At 31.3% G+C, this 25,001-nt stretch overlaps 1 protein-coding gene across 4 annotated transcripts; it reads right to left on the bottom strand.

Annotated features, from left to right (window-relative positions):
- Positions 1 to 11,277: 11,277 nt before the first annotated feature.
- LOC147404967 (disease resistance protein RPM1-like) lies at positions 11,278 to 16,002 on the bottom strand. 4 transcript variants are annotated; one of them, XR_015178025.1, is made up of 4 exons: positions 12,917 to 16,002; positions 12,273 to 12,423; positions 11,833 to 11,936; positions 11,278 to 11,737 (listed from the first exon to the last, which is right to left on the bottom strand). XR_015178025.1 is itself a non-coding variant. In XM_086441099.1 (2 exons), the coding sequence occupies exons 1-2, from the start codon at positions 15,780 to 15,782 to the stop codon at positions 11,905 to 11,907; spliced, it is 2,898 nt and encodes a 965-aa protein (XP_086297225.1). In that variant the 5' UTR covers positions 15,783 to 15,999; the 3' UTR covers positions 11,744 to 11,904. The 4 variants fall into 4 exon arrangements, 1 of the variants encoding a protein (XP_086297225.1); XR_015178026.1 differs by lacking the exon at positions 12,273 to 12,423 and having other exon boundaries at positions 11,296 to 11,737; positions 12,917 to 15,998; XR_015178024.1 differs by lacking the exon at positions 11,278 to 11,737 and having other exon boundaries at positions 11,744 to 11,936.
- Between the last annotated feature and the right edge of the window lie 8,999 nt (positions 16,003 to 25,001).

Here is a 25,001-nt window from a genome sequence, read left to right on the forward strand (position 1 = left end):
TGACTTCGTGAGTTGGTCTCGTTCAGCTCTAATACCGAGTTAACTCGAGCGACACGTTTCGATCTCGGATGAGTTTAAAAACCAGTCTAAAGTCTTACATCTAGTTCATGGTTTTAAATCTCGTTGGAGTTCCATGAACAAGATGGATAGACAATGCATCTCACATGTGCAAATGTGCAAAATCTCATGATACAAACAAGATGATTCGAAAGATATTTTGAAAATCTCGTCCGAGTCAATCGGGATTTTGTTTATTTTAATTAATACATAAATAATTTTTTTAATTTAAATGTTTATTATTTAAATAAAATATGATTTTATGATTAAATACGTTCTAATCTACCTTATTTTATATTAAAAAAATTATAATTATTTTTATATAAATAATTATGAATCAAATTAAATGTTTTATCTCATACGAGACGAGTTGACTCATTCAAGGCAAGTTCACTCATCTGAGACAACTAGCTCTCATCCATAAACGAGATAACAAACCAAGTTTTGAAGTCATACCTAGTTTTAAAACATTCCCTCAAAATCACCCCAGTTATGAGATTATATGATCTTAGATGAATTAAAGATGCACCTCTACATTTTGCTCAATATTAGAAAGACACCCATGTTTTCAAACTGTAATATATAATCCCTCTAAAGTCTTACCTAGCTCATGGTTTTAAATGTAGTCGATGTTCCATGAACGAGATGGATATACAATGCATCTCACATGTGCAAAGTCTCGTGATACAAACAAGATGACTCGAAAAATATTTTGGAAATCTCGTCCGAGTTAATCGGGATTTTGTATATTTTAATTAATAAATAAATATTTTTTTTAATTTAAATGTTTATTATTAAAAATAAACCTGCTAACTTAGCGTCGCTTTCAAGCTGTGTTTGCGGACCATGTTGAGATTGTCACCCCCACATATAACTTTTGAGAATGAATCAACCATGCCTGATCCAATAGAGATCCAATATGATGAAATATGAAATTGTATGTAAATTATATTATAAATTTTATTTATTTATCAAATATATATATTATAAATTTTATTTTAGAAAAAATTACATAATGGTCCCTGGTGCTTACTTTTCATTCAATTTAATCCTTAGTTGTTGCGGGTTATCAAAATAGTCCATTTAATAAATCTCTCTTTTCAAAACAGTCATTGAACCTCATTCTAAACATTTCTCATTATTGAAATGTCTAGAGTAGGATTTAGGGACTGTTTTGAAAAGAGGGATTTACTAAATGGATTATTTTAATAACCCACGAAAGTGAAGGACTAATTTGAAAAAAATGTTAGCGCTAGGGACTATTAAGTAAATTTTCCTTTATTTTATGCACAAGTTTATCCAGGTTTTCTACATCAAATTGGCTTTGATCTGATCTGGTTATCGGATTAGGTGATGCTAATATTGAGATCCAATAAAATCCAATCCAATCCTCCTTGGATCGATTCTGGGTCTAATTCGATCCATACCTGATCCATTAACATCCCTCCCAACTATGGTTGCCAATGGATCGGATAAGATCTAAAATCCAACGATTTAAGTCATGGATCAAAGATTTGGGATCGGATAAGGATTTTATCTTTTAAGAATCTGATTCGATAACATATTAAATTGGTATGGATCAATCATATATAAATTTATGAAATTTCTTCATATATTGTATGACAAGTTTAATTTTATCTGGTTCGGATCTGACTGATCAGATCTGGATATTTCAATAAAAAGAACACTTAAAACAAGTCAGATTAGTCAAAAGATTGATAAGTGATGATCATCGATCAATCAAAATAGACAGATGTCACCATGTGCTGGGAAATGGTGCAAGTGTGCAATAATCATGTTGATGCTTTCTTAGACGACACACTTAAGTGCAAATAAGAACAACAAAAAAATAAAAAAGCATTAATTCAATAAGTTTGACTTTTGATTGAGATATGTGTTAATCATTAGTGTGGCGGTAAATAAAATTACAGTAAATCTTAATTAAAAATTAAAAAAATATATATATTTTTCAAATAATAATTGTAATAATAAACTAGATTCTTGTTACTTGGAAAATTTGATTTATACTCAAGAATCCGATTATTGTTCATAGCCATAATTTAGAATCCAATGCTTCGTCTGGATTTTAAAGTAACTCTCAATGGAATCAGAAATCAGGGAAAAATCATAAATAAGGCAGAACTTTTTTCTTATAAATTTGAAATTCGTTTAATGTGCTTTTGAACTTTGATATATAATATATCATTTTTCAAACTTAGAAATAAGGTGAGAAAATGAGATTTGTGACTCTCAATTCTAAAATCAGTCATCAGAAATAGCTAAAAGATATATGAGAAATCAATTTCGATAATTTGATTTTGAAATTTTAAAAAAGAGAATATGGATTCAAAAGCAAATAATCCAAATCAAGCGTCCACAAAGTTTAATGTATTTGATTAAAATAATTTAGTGGCAAAGTTTAATGTATTGTTAATCCGTCGATGCCCATGTGTTGACATTGTTGGCAACCAACTCCAATCCATTGAATGGCTGAAAGACACGTCACGGAAGACACCTTGACCTAGCCAACATGTTAGATCCTTAACAATTTGAGATGTCCACTGCCAAGGTCGTAACGCCTTGAACGCTTTGTGGCTCTGATGTTCCCATGATAAATTGATTAAGGTCCCACTTATGTTCATTCCTTAGGTAATAAGATGGGGATAAGATAGTAAAAAAGATTGGGTGTGCATCGCTATATCCAGAATTAGATTGTGTGTCTTCCTTGATATAACACTCATTCAAATAATTTCAATTGTAGTTTACAATTATGTTTAGGCTTGTATAAAATCTTAAATCTAAAAAGTAGAAATTTAGCAAAAGAAAACAAACAAACAGGAGTGAGCTTCTACTGGCATCACAACTTTTACTTATTCTCAACTATTCACCTTTTTTTTTCGTAATTGGGGTGTGATAAGTAATAGCCGGGATGCCAATAGCAGCTCAGGATAGATTACAGTTTCATCCCATATGACTTGGCATAATTCTATGTTGACCCCCTTAACATTTTGATGATTGCAATTACCTCCCCTATGATTATGTAACGGGCCCACTTACCCACTTTCTGTCTAATTGCTATCAAACCAGCACTTAGAATAAGATTTTTAATTTTATAAAGACTATTTTACCCTTTTTATAATGTTATCTTTCTCATAAATAATTTTTTTATATTGAAAAAATGGGTTGATGCATGAGAGTGTGAAAATGGTTAGATGAGACCATTTTTATTTTTATTTTTTAATAAAAAATAAAATTAAAAAGATAAAATAGGAGGGTAAACTAGTAAAATGATCTTTAGATACAAATTCCAATACTAGTTAAAATGAGTGAGAGAAAGAGATGGAGAGAGATCCCATCAAACTCTCACTATCTCATTTACGATTTTGCGAAGAGTAATGATTTTTTGAAACCCCCCCCCCCCCCTCTCTGATACATGCTTCATATGCCCCCTGACGGGGCATGTGTTAGAATTATAAATTTTTCCCTCTAGACACACAATTGCACATATTTATGAGGATGTATTGTTATGTATCCTAAGTGAAAAATTTATGATTCTAGCACATATCACATCAGGGATGTATGGGGACATGTGTCAGAGGTGCGTCATAACATCATGACTCTTTTGTGAAAGATTAATGCTGGAGTGACCCCGGTGGGAGATACACTAAGGATATTTTAATGTAGTGACGCGCATATGTCCGTAGATGTATTTTACTCGTATCTTGGAAAGATGCATCTATGGGCATGCACACACTACCATGTCAAGATGTCTCCCGTTGTAGTCACTATAGTACGGTTCTTTGTGAAATCTATCTCTTTCTCTTAAATCCATTCGTCTCTCTTTTTTCTTGTTATGACAATGAATATTATTCCAACATTTCACCTAATTAAAACGTGTTGTCCTAAATCGTATTAAATTTATGATAAAAATTAAACTTATAGGGTTCATACTAAGTTGTGTACCACATGTGCTCAGGAGATTTGAGAGATATGGTGCTCTAAGAGACGAGTTGTCTCGCCCTACTAGTCCAACCTAGGTTGAGTCACAATCTTCGTTAAAAATAGCCATAATAATTATATTATTATTATATATAAATTTTTGCCATTTTATTGGGAACCTAAGAGTTACCCATAAGTCCAAAAAATAATAATACGTACCACGTGACATCGACATCGATTGATACTTGATAGAAGATATGATGTTGTAATGCACTGTAACAGTATACTTCTGTGTACTACTCATGACCGTGGGTCCTTTCATTATTAGCTCCTCTAAAAGGGAAAACATATATAATGAAGTGCAGCTGTACACTACAAGTTTTGTTAAAATAAATGTTAATAAATGTTGATTAGTATTTATTTAAAATTGATTCAATAAAATTAATTTAGTTTATTTTAAAAAATGATATTTGAAAGTTACTTTATGGTTGGTGTACTTTTTGTTAAAGAAAAGTAAGTATTTTTTAAAAGAACATTTCTATTGGTTGATAACTTTTCACATGGATTGAAATTTGTAAAAGTTCTTTTGGCTCCTTTTTTCAAATTTTTATAAATCCCACATTACTTTTTAAAATGTTTTGGAGGGATTTTTAAACCTATAAATAAGAACCTATTCTCAACTCTTTCTTCATTCTAAAGACTCTCTCCTTGAGAGCTCCTAATGGCTTCAAGCTATATGGAAATTTAATAATTCTTTTTTATTTTATTTATATATATATAATAAGAAAGAAAGAAAATAAAGAAAGAGAGAGAGAGAGAGAGAGAGAAAAATTAAATATTTAATAGGGCCGTCCAATTTTGGATAGGCACCAAGACCGATTTGAAAGGTGTCAAAGGGGCTTAAGGGTGCTTAACGAATTCCTTGATCCGAATAGGTGTCTAGTGGTTCCAATGGGTTTCATACCTATTGAGATTCAAAAAATCATTTACGAATGGGTGTGACTTTTATAATTGTTATCTATTTTATGGAGATCAATTCAGTTAAAAATAATAATAATAATAATAATTTCAAAAATTTTCTACAAAAAGAGGCATTCGTGTATCCGAGATTCAGTGTGACAGATTTTCTCAAAATAGTGCAAATTTTGAGGGAATATATAGTTGTTTTAGAACTGGGCTCTGTTGTATCCTGAAGACAAGTTCGCCAGCAACCCATCTGCATCTTCGTGTTTAATCGGAGTGGGGGCGTCTGTTGTCTATAAGACAATGTAGATTACTACGTGCCTCAGAGCAATTTAAGTTCAAGTTTTATTACAATAACAATTTATAGACAACATTATTGCTCTAATGGCACAAAACATCATGTTTATGAATCTAGACCTTGTAAAACTTGATCGTTTTGATGGGTCGAATTTCAAACGATGGCAACAGAAGGTGTTCTTTATGTTCCGTCAATTTAAGGTCGCTTATGTGCTTACAATAACATGTCCAACTATTTCAACGGATGCAACTTCTGAACAAATCGACGCTCAACGAAAATGGCATGATGATGATCTGGATTGTCGAGATCATGTACTCAATGCAATGACTGACATATTGTTCAACTCATTTTGCAAGTACACAACTGCTAAAGAATTATGGGATTCACTAGAGAAGAAGTATTTAACCGAAGATGCGGGTACAAAAACTTTTTTAATTTCTAAATACTTCGATTTTAAAAGGATAGAAAATAAACCTATTCTTGAACAAGTTCAGGAGTTGCAATTCATTGTTACTGAGATGGAGGAAGAAAATATTAAACTTCCCGAAAGTTTCCAAGTGGGTGCTATAATCTCCAAATTACCATCAAGTTGGAAAGACTATAAAAAAATCCTGTCTCATAATAAAAATTTGCAAACTCTAGATGAGATTTTCAAAGGTTTAAAAATAGAAGAAGAAAATAAGATCAGAGATAAAAAGGATGATCGTTCTGAATCAATTAAGGCTCATATAGTTGAGTCTATAATTCAAGAAAAGAAAAAATACAAAAAGCCTTTTACCAATAGAAAACCATTCAAGAAATTTATTAGGAAAAATGGTCATGGTCAGTTTAAAAAGAATGAAAGCGATTGTTATGTGTGTGGGAAAAAATGACATTTTGCAAGAGATTGTAGAAAACGTCAAGGTAAAAAATCGAAAACCGAATCTAACATGGTAGGAGATGTAGTGGTTGCCGTTGTGTCCGAAGTGAATATGGTTGAAACAAAAGGACATTGGTGGATCGAATCAGATGCAACACGGCATGTGTCATTTGATAGATCTACTTTCAAATCATACAAAGTTCAAGATGAATGACAACTTTACATGGGAAATTCTTCTACCATCAAGATTGCGGGATCCGGTACTGTGGAACTCAAACTCACTTCTGTAAAGATTCTCTTGTTGAAGGATGTTCTACATGCTCCAGAAATTAGGAAGAATTTAATTTCTGCTTGTATGTTAGACAAAAATGAATTCAAGTTAGTCCTTCATTCTGGAAAACTGATCTTGATCAAAGATGATATTTTCATTGGTAAAGGGTATGTTGTAAACAATATAATTAAGTTGAATGTAATCAATGAAATTTCTTTTGCTTATATTGTTGAATTTTTTGTGTGGCATGCTAGATTAGGACATTTAAATTCTCAAGCTATAAAAAATATGATGAATTTAAATTTAGTACCTAAGTTTAATAAAGAAAATAATGATAAATGTCATATATGTATTCAGTCTAAAATAGTAAAGAAATCACATCGTAGTGTAGAGAGAACTTCTACTATCTTAGGATTAATACATTCAGATTTATGTGAATTAAATGGGATACTAACTAGAGGTGGTAAAAGATATTTTATTACTTTTATTGATGACTCTAGTAGATACTGTTATATATATCTGTTAAGAAATAAAAATAATACTTTTAAAGCTTTTAAATTATATAAAACAGAAGTAGAAAATCAATTAGAAAAGAAAATTAAAATTTTAAGAAGTGATAGAGGAGAGGAATATTTCGATAATGATTTTATTGTTTATTGTGAAAATTTTAGAATTATACATGAAACTTCTGCCCCTAGAACACCTCAACAAAACGGTGTAGTGGAACGTAAAAATAGGACATTAATAGAAATGATAAAGTCTATGCTAATAAATTCTGATTTGCCTATGAATTTATGGGGTGAAGCTTTGTATTCTGCATGTCATATTTTAAATAGAGTACCGTATTATAAAGTGAACAAAACACCATATGAACTTTGGAAAATTAGAAAATCGAATTTAAAATATTTGAGAGTATGGGGTTGTTTAGCCTATGTTAGAAAACCAGATGATAAGATTAAAAAATTAGGCTTTAGAACATATAAGTGTACTTTTATAGGATATGCTCAAAATAGTAAAGCTTATCGATTTTTAAACTTAGATGATAATGTTATTATTGAATCTGTAGAAGCACAATTTTTTGAAAATCTTCAACATAAAGATAATGTTTCTGATTTAAAAAATGAAACCCATTCTGAACAAGTGTTAGGAAAAAGACAAGAGAATGAGAACTAGAACTTAGGAAAAGTAAGAGACCAAGAAAAGATCCACATTATAATTTTGGTCCAGATTTTTACACCTATGTTTTAGAAGCAGATCCTAAGACTTATAAAGAAGCTGTAGCATCTTTAGATCGTGTGTTTTGGAAAGAAGCTATGGATAATGAAATAGAATCTATTAAATCTAATAGAACTTGGAATTTAGTATCTTTACCTCCAGGTTGTAAGACTATAGGACATAAGTGGGTTTTCAAAAAGAAACTAAAATTAGATGGTAGTATAGAAAATTTTAAAAAAAGATTAGTAGCCAAAGGTTTTAGGCAAAAAGAAGGAATAGACTATTTTGATAAATTTTCTCCTGTTGATCGATTAACCTCTATTAGAGTTCTTTTAGCATTAACATCTATTCATAACTTATGTATACATCAAATGGATGTAAAAGCTACATTTTTAAATGGTGATTTAGATAAAGAAATTTACCTAGAACAACCAGAAGGTTATGTAGAATCAAGTAAAAGTAATCTAGTTTGTAAATTGAATAAATCTTTATATGGTCTTAAACAATCACCAAAATAGTGGCATGATAAATTTGATAAGAAAATAAAAGAATTTGATTTTAAATCAAATGAATGTCATAGATGTATTTATAGTAAGGTTATAAATCAAAATTATGTGATTGTGTCATTGTATGTAGATGATATGTTAATTTTTGGTACAGATATTGATATAATTGTAGAAACTAAAAATTATCTTAAATCATCTTTTGATATGAAAGACATTGGAGAGGTAGACTTTATTCTTGGAATAAAAATCATAAAAGAAGATAAAACTATTAGTTTATCTCAAGCACATTATGTTGAAAAAATATTGAAAACATATAATATGTTTGACTATTCACCTTCTCCTTGTGATCCAAGTAAGAAATTATTTAAGAATATGGGTAGAGCAGAATCTCAGTTAGAATATTCTAAAATAGTTGGTAGCCTTATGTATTTAATGCAATGTACAAGACTCGATATAGCTTTTATAGAGGGGGTATTGAGTAGATTTACAAGTAACCCAGGACCTAAACATTGGGAAGCAATTAGAAGGCTTCTGAAATATTTAAAAGGTACTCAACATTATTATTTACAATATAATAGTAAACCTGAACTAGTAGAAGGGTTTTCAGATGCTACATGAAACTCTGATTCTCATGATTCAAAATCTACAAGTGGTTGGATTTATACTTTAGCAGGATGAGCGATATCGTGGGGGTCAAAGAAACAAACTTGTATTTTTGCTTCAAGTATAGAATCAGAATACATAGCATTATCGACTGTGGTAAAAGAAACAGAATGGCTTCGAAGTTTTATTAAATTTATTCCATTAACTCCTATTCGAGATTATGCAATTACTATTTATTGTGATAATAAAGCTGTGTTAGTCATTTCAGGAAACAGAAAATATAAGGGTAAATCAAGGCATATAGGCCTTAGATATAACATTGTTTGACAGATGTTGACAAATGAGATGATCGTGCTCGAGTACGTACCAATTTCAGAAATGCTAGCGGATCCATTAACAAAAGCACTACCTAGAGAGGTAGTTTTGAGAACATCGAGGGGGATGGGCCTAAGACTTATATCCATAAAGATAGAGTAGTGGAACCTCAACTTAGTAGATTTGGAGATCCCATTTTCTAAGTTCAAAGAGATAAGAAGCTACTCTACTGTCTTTGTAAGTGCACACAATATTTATATTGGTTATCCCTATGATGTTATTTAGTACACATATCTTGTAATGTGAAAATGATGAGTTAAACTCTTACTAAATTTGTAGGCTATTTTAAGCTTGGGTGTTAAAGAAGTTACAAGAGCACTCATGACAAATTCACCTATATGAGTATACAAGTTTAACTACTTTAAACAGAGAATTGGTCATCTCTCTGAAATACTCATGGAAATCAGGATTTAAGCGCTTGACTGCAAAGCGCTATTCTTTGTCACTAATGAGTTAGATTATAATAAGTGTATATATAATTCCGGTTTATTACATAGAATTTAAGTTTAAAGCTATAAGCTACTTAAATATCTTATAAACTTTGAATTATATATATAAGCTAAAGGTTCAAACCGTTAGGTACCTATGGTTATACTTATTATGATCATTCTGATACACATTCAGTTTGCCTCTATTAATTAATTATTTTTTAAATCAAGTGGGGGATTGTTAAAATAAATGTTAATAAATGTTGATTAGTATTTATTTAAAATTGATTCAAATAAAATTAATTTAGTTTATTTTAAAAAATGATATTTGAAAGTTACTTTATGGTTGGTGTACTTTTTGTTAAAGAAAAGTAAGTATTTTTTAAAAGAACATTTCTATTGGTTGATAACTTTTCATATGGATTGAAATTTGTAAAAGTTCTTTTGGCTCATTTTTTCAAATTTTTATAAATCCCACATTGCTTTTTAAAATGTTTTGGAGGGATTTTTAAACCTATAAATAAGAACCTATTCTCAACTCTTTCTTCATTCTAAAGACTCTCTCCTTGAGAGCTCCTAATGGCTACAAGCTATATGGAAATTTAATAATTCTTTTTTATTTTATTTATATATATAAAATAAGAAAGAAAGAAAATAAAGAAAGAGAGAGAGAGAGAGAGAGAGAAATTAAATATTTAATAGGGCTGTCCAATTTTGGATAGGCACCAAGGCCGATCCGAAAGGTGTCAAAGGGGCTTAAAGGTGCTTAACGTATTCCTTGATCCGAATAGATGCCTAGTGGTTCCAATGGGTTTCATACCTATTGAGATTCAAAAAACCATTTACGAATAGGTGTGACTTTTATAATTGTTATCTATTTTATGGAGATCAATTAAGTTAAAATAATAATAATAATTTCAAAAAATTTCAACAAAAAGAGGCATTCTTGTATCCGAGATTCAGTGTGACAGATTTTCTCAAAATAGTGCAAATTTTGAGGAAATATACAGTTGTGTTAGAACTGGGCTTTGTTGTATCCTGAAGACAAGTTCGCCAGCAACCCATCTGCATCTTTGTGTTTAATCGGAGTGGGGGCGTCTGTTGTCTATAAGACAACGTAGATTACTACGTGCCTCAGAGCAATTTAAGTTCAAGTTCTATTATAATAATAAGTTCACCATCATCCCATTCTTTAACGTAGACTTTAAGGTCTGGTCTGCAAAACGAGTGGTCCACAGTCCACACCCTAAGAGAAAGCTGTGCAATCAAATATTTGACCTGACCGGTGAATACCAATAAAGTGTCATAGTTTTAAAACTCCTCGAGACAACTCAACTCGATTAAATTTCAACATGACTCAACCCCCAAGTTAGGTGTTCTTATATGAGAAAAATTAAATATCTTTTATTAGTTGAAGTGATTTTTTTTTTTTAAATATTTACAAAATTAATATATTTTTGTTTGACATGCTCAAGTTTACTCACAAATTTTAAAGTTGACTCGGCTAGATAAACATTTGAGTTTAAAAATTATGTATTATTTATATAATAAATATTTAAATTCTAAAAATAATTAATTATTTTAATCAAAATCTACAAAATCCCAATTGACTCGGTTTAGTTTTACTAACTCGACCGAGATTTGCAAAATAACTTCTAAGATATCTCGTTTATTTCAGGAGATGATGTGAACGTTGAGATGCCTTGTATATTTGTATCGGTTACTATATAATTAGGGAAATATTTGATAGAAAAGTAGATAAAATTTCGATGAATAATCAAAATGATTTTTTTTCCAGGGGGTGGAGGTGGGTTCTTACTAAAACCCATCATCTTCAACCTTCCAAAAATCTCAATCTTATTCTTGAGATTTGAATGTAGAACAACATAAAATTTATGGTGAAGGATTAAAATGTAGTCATATTTGATGATTAAATTATCAAATGTGGGATCAATCCATAAGTAAAAAACCAAATAAACTCCAATATGTAGAGAGTGATAACATATGGAGCCAATTATATACATACACACACATTATCAATCTGTATAGCATAAGGTTCTAGATTACACACATGTATACAATGATAATAAAGCTATCATATAGGCATTGATGCCAAAAGGTAGCATACCTTAGTGAAGGGAGAAAATATAATGGAGCTTCAAAGATAATTTCTACTAACTTCAGAAATTTGATTAAAAAAAACGAATATGTAACACCAACACCCTGTAGGTAAAGAGGGAAAAATAGAAATAAAGCATTTGAGATCACAATTATATGTCACATTTACACAAAATTCAACAACAATTTAAAGCACCAACCTGATAGTTTAATGTCCGATCATATTTGTAGATAGTTTAATGTCCCTTTTTCTTCTCATCACCTCTACAAGGTTATGATATATCCTCAGAATCATCTTCATGACCTTGTTCCAACAAAATATTTACCACAAAAATTAATTAAGGGCACAAATAAAATTATTCTATCTTCTTTAATTTACAATAGGTGGTATTTATAATTCATGAAAAAATGAAATAAGGTTGTTTTACATAAACATGCCATGAAAAAGAAAAGAAAAGAAAAGAAGAAGAGTAGACTATTCATTTTAATTTCGAAAATGGTAAATTACCATTTTTGAAATTAAAACATTTTAGTGAGAGTGGGGAAAATTTTACCGTTCTAGAAAATAGAACATCTCACTCTAACCAAAATGTTTTAATTCAGAAAATAATTTTTTGAAATAAAATGAAGAGAGATTTACCTGGCAGACCTATCTGTTGCATTTTTATTACAAAAACTCCCTTGAGTTTCTGACATCTTCAAAGGAATCTCTCTTTATGTAGTTAGTTGCCCACTAAGCCTAACTTTATCAAGTTTCATACCACGTAAACCTTGGAGTGAGGGATCCACTCCTAACTCATCAATTTGTGTCATCCAAAAACATGAAAGACCAAACTTTAAGAAATTTGAGAAAAAAAAAATTCCACTGTTGAAATTTAGTTCTAAATTTGAGAGTTGGGTAGTCACTCATTTCCAACATCTTTGATCAAACTCAAAAAAGATTGTTTTTTTAAATCTGAGTTTTTTCTATTAAATCTAGAAGGATGTGATGTTAGATTTTCAATTCGATAATCCATGTGGGCCAAACAATACTTAGTAAGATTTGAAATCTTACTAAGACAGTCATGGCAGCCTAATTCATGAAGTAAGGTATGTTCGGTAACAAACTTGAAAGAGTAAGGGAGTTATGTAATAAAATTGCAAAATGAATGGTCTACTGTTTGGGGATTTTTTCTCCATGAATTAAACTATTAAAGCATAGAAATTAATATTTATCTTGTAAAAGAAAATAAAAAAGGAAGGCTTTAGGTATATTAATAAATAATTAAGGTAATTAAATATTACCATTTGGATGAGAAGCTATAACAGTAGGAATAACAGTAGGAATGTGTTGGATCATCCAATGGTCCACTCCTTCTCCTTCGCCGTCGCCTTCGCCTTCTACTACTATTTCTCCTTCACGATGATGATGGTGGTGGCGGCGCAACCTCTTCATGAAGTCTTCTGGCATGACGTGTAGTTCGAGTTTATGAAGGGATTTGAGATGTTGAAAACCATGGGGAAGCTTCCTCAACTTTGGGCAATTTATTATAACAAGTTCTTGTAAGGATGGCATCATCCCCTCCTCTATCTCACTCAATTCCTCCAGCTCAGGCAAACCACTTATCCCTAAGAATTTCAGTTTTGGAAAACTTAATTGTCGTCCCACATTGCTGCTGCTGCTGCTAGTGCCACCCCAACCAATCTGCCTTCCCATGTAACTTCCCCCACATAGATTAAGTAGCTCTAAATTGGGCAATTGTGCCAAGGTGCTAAGTGGGTCTTCCATTAAATTGTTTTTCCATAATTCAATTATCTGTAGGCATTTCAGAGAGCGTGTCCACTGTGGTAAGTGCCCTTCCTTCATAACCCCAAATAATTGCAATTTTTCAAGATGGAGATGGAAGGGAGGTGCTGACAACATGTTGGTTTCCAAATCAAGGATGTCTTCGCCACTGGATGACTCTATTGACAAAGTACGAAGGTGTTGCATCTTCTCAACAGCATCACAAAGCCTTACGCAATATTCTTCTTTGACTCCACGGAGCTTTAATTTCCGGAGCTGGGTTAAGTAACAAAGTTGACTTACTAAGCTTTCATCAAGGACCACCCAGCCTAGTGTCTGCAACTTACTTGAGTTGCTTTCCCTTCCCCATCCACTTCCCAATGTAGACAATCTCACATGAGGCATAGACCAAAAGAGAAGATGCCTTAGTTGTGGATAGATTAGAAAACTTTCCACATTTGTATGACGAGCATCTAAAGTTTCCAAGTTCTGTAGCTTATATAATGAATCTGGAAGTTCATTCACCTCTGTTCCCCTCACACTTAAATAACGCAAGTGAATCAAGTGAACCACATTACTCGGAAAATGTTTAATCTTTGATCCTGATAAATCTAACACCCGCAACCATTTGATGGTCTTGAATATCGTTTCAAGCATACTCGATGGAAAAAACTTGTCAGCATCAAATGTTAGAAAGGAGCGGGTTTTTACACTAAACTTGTTTGATAGAATGCTCTCTGAACTATTCTGAACTGCTACTACGCGACGTTGCCCCTCGACATTTCTGGTATCGCTTTGCTTTGTGAAAATCTCAGCAAAATTTTCCTTCTTAATTACGTGAATGGCAATGTCACGCATGAGGTCGTGCAATCTAAGAGCTCTTAGACCGACCTGATAATAATCCTTAACTACAGCTTGCAACATGTTCCTGTCAATTAGCTGAACGAGGTACCCATGTGCAACCTCCTCAAGTGTTTTCCGAGGATGATCTTCTATAAAACCTTCGGCCACCCACAAACGGATCAATCTTGACCTCTGGATTTGATAATCTTCCGGAAACATTCCACAATATAAGAAGCAATATTTTAGATAAGAAGGTAAATAATTATAGCTCGTTAACAACACTCGACTAACTCTTTCAAGATCTTGACTATTACTTAGTTCCCAATCGAGATTTTCAAGTACGTCATTCCATTCTGATACATTACAGTCTTTTTTTGACATGAGACCACCAATGACAACAACTGCAAGAGGCAAACCACAACACTTTTTAACCAATTTCTCTCCAATTTCTTTCAAGTGCTCTGGACAATCCCTCAAAAGATTGCAGCTCTTAAATGCCTTTCTACAAAAGAGAGTCCAAGCTAACTCATGGGATAATCCCTCAACTTGGTGAATGTAGTAAGTCTCTCCTATAGGAGAAGCTACATCCGATATGCGGGTTGTGAAGATAACCCTACCACCACTTTGAAGCGGTAATGCATATTTAACAGCTTCCCAAGCATTAACATCCCACATATCATCAAGGACAAGGACATACCTCTTCCGTCGCAAATAATTGTACATGGTTTCACGCAACTCGTCCCGTGTCATCGTCTCCACCTCGCTAGGAGTTGGCTCATTCATACTTTTATGAAATTGTCGGACCATTCGTTTCAGCAAGTCCATTACTTGGAAATCTTGGGACACAGATACCCAAGCATTACATTCAAATTTCCCTCCGGATATGCTCTTGTAGACTTTCTTGACGAGTGTCGTCTTTCCGGATCCACCCATGCCGACAACTGAAACTATTGATCGTCGATGCGCCTCTTCTTCTTTTAGCAGCCATTCTCGTAACTTATTCACATGTTGATCGATCCCGATGATATCATCTTCTTCGACGAAAGGATTAGACACGCCGTGATCTCCTCCCCTTGTTTCTTCATCATCTGGGCCAGTTCCTTCTTGTGGAAGGTCGTATCGCATCCTTCTCGTAAAGATGTCATCAACCTCTTTCTTGATGATTTCTATTTGAGAATGAAATTGATGACGAATTCCCATCTGCTTGAAGAAAGTATGCACATAATGAATGCAAAACTCAATGTTTAGACAACCGCCAGCCGGTTCTCCTGACTCGATGAGAGAACTTTCCATCATAGATTGGAACTCCTCGACAACATCTTCAATTTTGTAGGCTTCATCTCTCACTTGTGCCACCCACTGATTCACCAACTCATTTCTTACTCTTTTCTTCTCTACTTCCCTTAGTACTACCTTCATCGTAGAAAGTTCATCACAGATGAACTTGATGTCGTTATTGATTCCTTGTTGGATTTGCCATTCTTCAATTGCCAAGTCTTTTAATTTGGTGATAGCAGACGTCACTAAAGCTTTTGCTGCCATTTTCAAATTCTCTTGGTATGTAGATTCAAACTGAAGAAGAAATCAAATCAAACCAATCGAAAAAGAAAAATATTTTGATCTCAATTAAGTTGAGCTCACACTCTCTTGATTCTTTGCAAGCAATATGTGACCACCTGACCTCCACTCTGCTCCTTACTAATTGTGGGTGAGTTGTTGACTGTCTTAGTCAAACAAATTGATAAGGTCCTATCTGTAGCCACACATTTTCAACCTTTGATTCCAGTCCATCGTCTTAACATCTTGAGAAAAAAATACCCAAAAAATAATTGGATTGGATCCAATCGAATCAATCCATCAAATTTGATTATATATATACAATAAATATATAAATTTCAAATATTATTTAAATAAAATATGTAATATAATTTCACAAATTTTATCAGATTAAGGCCTAATGGATTAGAAAATGGTTGATCCAAAACTGCTCTTCCTAGATTCAAACAAACACTTTTTTCTTTAATAAAGCTGAAACTACTCTCTTAATTCTTGGCTCAGATCTAAGAAAATTTCCATTCTTAATTCCTTTTACATATAATCATACTTAAATCAGGACGACTAAAACCACTAATCAAAAAAATAAAATAAAATATTTAGTACAATTTTATTAGTTAGTGGGCCCAACATGTGCATCACACGGCACATTTTTCTTCATTCACGGACCCATTCTTGTCAAATCCAACAAGAGCACAAAGTAATTGTATGTGTTGGCCGGTAGGGCCACAACTAATAATCTCCAACTACATGGAAGACTAGTGCTGAAGAAAATAAATTTTAGACGTCGGGATCATAACCTAATAATTGAAGGTATGGGTTAGCAGGTAGGGCCACAACTAATAATCTCCAATTACATGGAAGACTAGTGGTGAAGAAAATAAAGTTTAGACGTAGGGACCATAACCTAATAATTGAAGGTAAGGTCTGTCAGGTAGGGTCATAGGCCTTGTTGGCAATTTGAAATACAACAAAAATTTGATTCGTGAAAAATTTGAGTTCTATTCGATTTTGGATTGCAAAAATTCGATAAACATAAAATATACGACATATGCTTCATACGTGTATTATCCGTCTCATTTCATAAATTTGAAAACCAAAAATTTGGTAATAGAATAGTGATAGTGATGATGAAATTAGTTGTAATGTCATAAAATTTTATTATGTATATCGAGGAATTAAGTCAACTATATTGACCTGTTTTCTTCTTAAGTTTTTTTTTTTTTTTATTATTAAAATAAATCGTGATATTGCTAATATAAAATGAGGATTTGTTAGAAAGAGAATTTGACAAATGAAATATACAATTTGAAGAATTTTACCATGATTTTGATCAGAGAATTATAACATTTTGTCAAAGTAGATAATATTCTAAATTTTATATGAAGTTCTTTTAATCAAATGGACTTTACCATTGAGTTTAAAAGTATCAAAAAACATAGTTTAGACTGTCATCATGCTTAAATTCGAATTTAGTATGATAAATTATGAGAATGTTAATTTTATTAAGGGAATTTGGGCTTAAAGGGTATTTTAGTTAATAGAAAAAAATCGAAGAGGAATTTTGAAAATTCGAGATACATAATTCGAATTAGTCTAATGTAACGGATATAACGGAGAAAGGAAAAATATATTATTTAATTTTTTTTTATTATTACAGTATTAAAATAACTTTTATTATAAAATTGGGTTTAAGTGTAATTATTTATATAAGAGAGATTGATTTGAAATTATTAAAGTGTTAAAGGAGTGAGGTGTAATTAATATAAATATAAATATAAATATTATTATATTATATATTATTATTGTAGATACACGGGCTTTGAAACCTTGGGGGATGTTTGAGCTCATCTACATGGGTTAATGAGTCACCACCATTCAATTAAAGTGTAAATGGATACTATAAAAATGTTTTGAAACTTCTTTTTTTCTTTAGCTTATAGTGACTCACATATTCAAAAGATAAATAGAAATGCTATATCTAGAAATCTAAGGTAAGACGATTTGGTTGAGGGACAATGAATGTGTTAGGCACTTTGTCCCTCCCATCCTAAGATAATTACCAATATATAACAAAATGATGTAATTAGAAAACTCTTTTTGGATTTTGAAAAATAAAATGAGATTATAAAAAAAATTAGAAGGAAAAGAATTATAGTTTAATTTTAAAAAACTAAGTAATTAACCTAATAAGCAATCTAAAATTGAAATAAAGTATTTGTTGGAATTTTTTGTGAGCCTAAGATTTTGGTGGGAATCTATATGGATTTTACCGTTGTCACGCCTAGAAATCCCAACACGAATCCTTATGATTCATCAGTCAGAATCTCGAGGTGTGAGGTAACCAATCACATAACCTGTTAGAACAGTCACAAATAATAATACTTATGGAAAAAAAAAAAATATACGCAGCGAAAATAAACATTTGACTAACATCTATACGACAGTCTAAATTAAGCAGAAGAAATTGACAAACACTGATATAAGTCAAGATCCTCAATCTCATAATTTATCAGGTTACAAAAATTTCTAAACTAACATATTTCTTATTTACAAGCAAAATATCGCTAGGATTCCCTACTAATCCTCAAAGACAAGGTGGTGGCAAGACATCAATTTATTCTTCCTCAAGGACCTCCTCAAATAACGGCTCTTCAATAGTTGAATAATCTGAAAAGGGAATGATAGGGTGAGTAACAGGGGAATATTACTCAGCAGGATGAACGTCGTTCTAATAGCGAGTCATACATGCACGAGTAATCAATTGAACAGTTAAATAATGCAAAATTTTCAAAATGTAACATACGATAAATGTCTAAGTATACTCAATGAACAATTATAATAATTTCAATCTATCATTTAAAGTAATATATGCATCTTTCAAATAAAAACATCTATCAAACATCACAAAATAAGGAAAAAAATACATAATAAGAACACGGTGGTATAGCCGATAAGAGAACAAATGAACACGTCGATATAACCGCCTCGACTATGGCAATTCGTTATTCCAGACTTCCAATCTGACGTGGAATCCCATCGTTATAATCTGATTTTATGCCCGGTCTAGCATACCACAGTTGGATAACCATTTATCCGGCTCAGACTGGCCGTTGACCAAGAACCCAATATGAGTTCACCTAATGGTGAAGTCAACCATTTGACGACTACAGACTAACAGTGATCACTAACTAGCCCAGGAGACCCCTCGCGTCGAAGCCTATCAAGAGGCAATGCATGTGAATCCCGCCTACCTCTACACTATACAGAGACCACCTTTACACACAACGTTCCCCATGAAATAAGTAGGAGAAATTTTCGAATCTCATAAGCTATAATATGCTCTAATGTATCTCATACTACCGAAGAGCATATGACATCTAACGTTATTCTAAATTGACTCGCCGCTTCCGGATACACAGCAATGCGTCATTCTTTATGGGTTTTCTACAAACATTTTTTGGTAAACAAAATAGTTTGTTTTGTATATAGTATATCATTTCTTTTAATCGAAAATACAAAAAAGATCTAGTAGTACCCTCTAGTAACAATCATTTGTCATTTCCATCCATCAACTATCATATCCATCTATCTATCTATCACGTTTTACGTGGCATGGCCACTAAGTAAAACTAGAGGTACAGTCCCATCAATCAGTCGAGAACATACGTTCTCTCTATCCATCCATCAATCAAATCTATCATCTAATTTTCTACATATTTATTAAAGTAATTTCACCTTTAAAGTAATTCGAAACTCATAAGGCATCAACCAATTCTATTTGATGGTTTTGATTGAATCGAAAGACTCGGAAAATACGATAAACCATAAGACGTAAAAGCTGAATTTGGATCTTAAAATAATTACCAACGTTTCGAAAAAGGGGATAAAATCTTAATTTCATTAAAGAACTTAAAGTAATACTTAAATATTTTTAATGAAATAAAGGTAGGAAATGGGTATACATATTATATTGAAGCAACATAATAAACATTTTAACCAAACTCAACATTCGGATACTTTTCGAATTACTGATTTTTCGTTAAAACTCTATCAAAATCGATCAAAATATTATACCAACTATAAAATACTTATATTACATCAAATGAACTAAAATCAATCATAAATAAACATGCAAACATGATTCAAATCGTTCAAATATATATATAAACTTAAAGAAACGATCGATTTATCGACGATTGGATGGATTTTCTATGAAATTGTCGCATAACTAGAAGATAGAAGGGAAGACAACATACCTCAAACTATATTCAATGGTTGAACGGAGTTTAAAATCGCCTCTGACCAATCTCCAAATTTTTCTTCCGACGAAAATCAGATTTCTTTGCGTCAACGCGTAACCCTCGGCGAGAGGAACAACTTTCCTTCTTTCAACTAAGCTCGAAACCTTCTCGTTTGACGTAAATCTGAGTTTCAAATGTCGAGGAAAAAATATTGAGATTTTTTTGGAGAGGAGAATAAGAAAAATCTGATTTTTCTAATAGAATTCAAATATTTATACAACTTAAATTGGGACATACTTGTCATTTTGGAAATTATTTTTTTCGAATGTCGAATTGGACAAACTTATACTCTATTTCGGGTGATTTTTCAACATGAATCTAATGGTATGATCGGTTTTCTCAAATTATATTTTTAAAGTGTCGTTTACCTATTGGAAAAATATCTAATGCGAAACTCGAGGATTTAATAATTTTTTCAATCGACTTCAGATTTAGGCGTGCTTACAGGCTAAAGTATGTTTCTCGATCCTTCTAAATTTATTGGTGAAGTTAATTTTCTTTAAATATTAAAAATTAAGAATCCATACTTTTAAATCAATGCACGGATCTAAAATTCTTTCCTCAAGATACATTTTAGGATTTTCAGGTTATTACAACCTTCTTAGATCGAAAGGCTATTTTAAAAGGTTATGTTTTTACTTGGTAGCATATTTTTATTGGTTTAGCCTTTAGGATGTGTCCATGAGTTGGACATTACCATGGAAAGACCATGAACCTTATGAATGAGATGTGTCCTATTTGGGATTGTTTTTTATTAGTTTAGAGAGTTAGGTGTGGATCTAGATAGATCCTCACCTTTAACCCTTAGCTATTTTAAAGATGATATTGTGATGTGTGTGCACATAATATATGCATGTAATGAACTTAAAAAGAAAAGATTATCTTCAAAGAGGGATTACTCTATACGTCTTAAGTCATTAAGAAAGAAACTAAGAAAATCTATATTCTATGGATTTAAACTTGCAAGGAAAATAAATAACAACTAATCTAAGAATTTAAAATTTGTAAGAAAAATAAAAAACAAATATTCTAATGCTCTTGAGAGCTTAAAACAAATATTATAGGAGGAGATTACTTTTAGGAGATTTTACTCTCTACCTCCAAGCCTCACTAAAATAAATTAAGATCTACATTGCTACAAGTAAAGAAAAGATAAAAATAAACTTGTTTAAATGTAAAAAAAAAGGAAATAGATAAAGGAGAGAGGTTCAGAAAAGGATTATATAGGAAGAATCACAACTAGGCCCCACCTTGATCTCTTCTTCTTCTTCTTGGTTAGAGCTTCTTAGGTGTTTGAGAAAGGATTTGGACATAATTTCGGTAGACTAGAAGGTTTTGAGGAGAGATTTGGATAAAATTTTGGATCACTTGAGCTCCTCCTTTTTACCTTAGATATGGGTTATATTTATATGATTTTGGGAGACCCTTGGAGTAAACTTGTTATAAAGCCTAGGGTTCCCAATATTTTCAACAAAACCTCTAGAGAAAACTCAAATTACCTCTCTTATATTTGGATTTGATGGTCGTTCAATCACAATGATCAAGAAGATAGGATTGTAAAATGTCATAGTTTCTAGAGAATTCTTTGAGGAGTGTAGAAAGGTCTGAAGTCATTAGATTTGGGTCAAATCCTAAAAACATATGTTAGATAGCATGTAAATATGAATTGAGATTTTGGACATTAAGGTCAAGTAGTCCAACTAATTCTCTAACAACTTAGGGTTAAGAATCTCTTTGCTCAAAGTTCTAGAAAATTCTATGGATTGAGTAAAGTTGTAAAAACTTCTTATACTTGGTCAATTTACATTAAACCTTCTAGGATTGAGGATAAACTTGGGGTACATAAGGGTAAACTATCTAATTTTGGTTATAACAATATGAGGTTAGGGTAGTAATTGCATTCATATGGAAATCAATTTGACCAAGGGTTTTTATTAGAAGAATAAGAAAATTTACAAGAAAACCAAAGTGACGGGATTATTAAAGAATTGAAGGAAGGTTAAAAGAATAAAATAGAAGGATTTTCTTGGGGGAAAAGTCATTAAGGAGTGGGCTAAAGGGTAATTATCCCTAATAAAATTCTAGTTCACACGAGCTTGTAATTGTCTAACAGAATTGGCTTTGGGTGAACTAAGGCTTGAACAAAAATAAGCATGCCTGTGGGTCACCCTTAGACCAAACAAAACTTATTCCTAGCCATGGTTACCTTTGGTCAGGTCAAAACTAAATTTGACCAAAGTTGAGGTACGACCAGACTTAAAATTAAGCTTGGCTAAGAGTTAGGTACAGTTAGGCTTAATTCAGAAATTTGCAAATAGCCTTCAGGCCTTGTGGTTGTTTGAAAATGTGATTTTTTAACCTTTTAAAAATTACCTTGGGTCAAGCCTTTTCTTGAAAGATTTTTAGTGTTCTTGGGCTCGACCTAGGTAAAAATCGGGTGTCTATAATTATATTATATAATATAATATTATAATATATAATAAGTTATAAATGTATTAACAGTTTAGATAACTAGGTGTATTCATTTTATATATTATAATATATTATATTATTATATACTATACTATAATCTGATGTTCATTCATTCATGCGAGAGAAACATAAATTAGTAACAAGTGGGTTTTGATAGTTGGTTCATGTACGGTACTTACAATTGAGATTTAAACGTAACTCAATTATAAAACTAGGAAACTTATAATTTCAAATTCGTAGTATAGTTTAAAAGAAATATGTTTTATTTCAATTTTTATAGTTTATTTCAGATTTATTATGATATAAATTCAAAATTCATGCATCAAATTGTGAATAATTTATTTAATATTTTAATAAAAATAAATGAATTTGAGTGAGTGTAAATAGAAAATCAATTTAAAACAAATTGATTTTCATAGTAATTTTCGTAGAGTGTTAATTTTAAAAATTGTTAAGACATCCTGTTTTCAAAGTGTATTTTTATTGAGTGATAATCTATTAAAAAATGAAATGTTTAAGTTTAAATTTGAAATCGAAAATAAAAATCTCGATTGTTTAGAATCGAGAATAGGATTCTCGATTGATTGAAATTAATAATGGGATTCTTAGTTATATGTGCTTGTGTCGAAGAATTTTTAGCTTTAGAGTGTTTTTGAATACTGTGTAATAGAGCATGTGATACAATTATGATGATAATCGTGGGACGGTGTATCTGTATTTTTACTGTTTTATGATTCACTGTTGCATGTTTATAATTTTAGAATACCTGGGAAGGTCATCACACTTGCAATTTTTTTTTTTTTTTTTGCTAAACTAACCATAAAATCAGGAACTAACGACGAGTTCTAACTTGTTAAATAGTAGAGCATTGATATACAAATCAGTACTTTTGTATCAGTCGTGCACCTTGTCATTCTTATTAAATACACCATCAAGACTGATATTCTTATGACATATTTATTTTATTTTATTATTAGATGAAGATATTTTGTTAATGTTTTATTAACAATTAGTTTGTTTCCAGTTTTATTCATTTTCTTTATTTATTTAAAAATTTGTATTATTTAGAATAGATTAACTATTTATCCATTCATATTAAGATTATTAATTTGAAATGTGAGTTTACTATTCAGTAATTTTCCTGTTACTAATCCTACAAACAAAACATTACAGATGTCTTAACTATCGAAATGCCTAATCCTGATGGATAATATTATATAGAGAAATCGCAAGATCAGGATGATGAACACTATTTCTGTCATATGTGAGTTGAGATTGGAGTTTAGTAGAACTAGTTTTGTATATTTTTTAATTTCTTTGTATATATTAGTACCATATGTGTTGTGTATTCTTGTATATGTGTAGTTGATATATATATACTTTTGGATTGTAATTATAATTATATTTTTTTTAGAATGATATATATCCGTTATGATATGGTGGATGGAATATAATTGGATATATAGATCAAGATTTTATAAGTATTTCTCTATAAGTGAAAATTTTTCATAAGCCCAATTTTTAGGAAAAATTTTGTTGAAATTATTTGTAAGAAATTTACATCGTATTTAAGATTTGAAGATATTGATTTTTATTGTTTTTACTCCACCCTTGAGATTTGGAAAAAATCTAGATCCTAAATCAGGGGAGTGACATTAGTGATGTTAATGGTGATGGTAATAATGATGGTGGTGATAACGAGGGCCTTGAGTTTATTATTCCAATATTGGTTTATAAAAGAAAATCAATGTCAAAAGACAAATCATCAATTTGAAAAATTAAGGTGTAATCTCAAATAAATGTAAAGGGCCATATTATTATTATTATTTTTTTAAATAACAAAGACATTTATCACGTAAAAAGGTGGATTCCTCCAAAATTTTGAAGCATGGCAGCTTCGAAGTCGACTTGTATTACATGTCACAACTTACCAGTTTACACTTTGCAACAGACAACAAGTTATAATAACATTTTTTTTCCATCAATTTTTATAAAAATATGTAAAAAACACGTTTTATTCTTTCTTTATTTAAAGTGCGTGAATTTTTTAATAGTTCAATAATCCAGAGAATAATACTTTCATTGAAGAAAAAAAACAAGAAATTTGTAAAATTTTCAAAAATTAAACAGGAGATTGCAAGTAATAATCTCCACTACATGTGTGATTAATGGTAAAAAAAAATATATCTAAGGATCAGGTGGATGCTAATATTGAGATCCAAAAAAATCCAATCCCACCCTCATCGGATCAGTTCTGGGTCTAATTCGATCCAAACCTGACCCTTCGACTTCCCTACCAACTATGACTGCCAACGGATTGGATAAGATAGGAAATTTGATGATTTAAGTCATGGATCAAAGATTTGGGATCAGATAAGGATTTTACCTTTTAAGAATCTGATTTGATAACATATTAAATTGGTATGGATCA

The sequence above is a fragment of the Akebia trifoliata genome, chromosome 4, assembly GCF_017979445.1.
Source record: "Akebia trifoliata isolate Shusen 1 chromosome 4, ASM1797944v1, whole genome shotgun sequence".
Taxonomy (NCBI): Eukaryota; Viridiplantae; Streptophyta; class Magnoliopsida; order Ranunculales; family Lardizabalaceae; genus Akebia; species Akebia trifoliata.

Bases quoted from the DNA above. Each gene is read 5' to 3' on its own strand.
- LOC147404967 (XM_086441099.1), bottom strand. From the start codon at position 15,782: ATGGCAGCAAAAGCTTTAGTGACGTCTGCTATCACCAAATTAAAAGAC. The intron at 11,937-12,916 runs GTAATATTTAAT...TGTTGGAACAAG, and splicing joins TATAGCTTCTCATCCAAATG to GTCATGAAGATGATTCTGAG.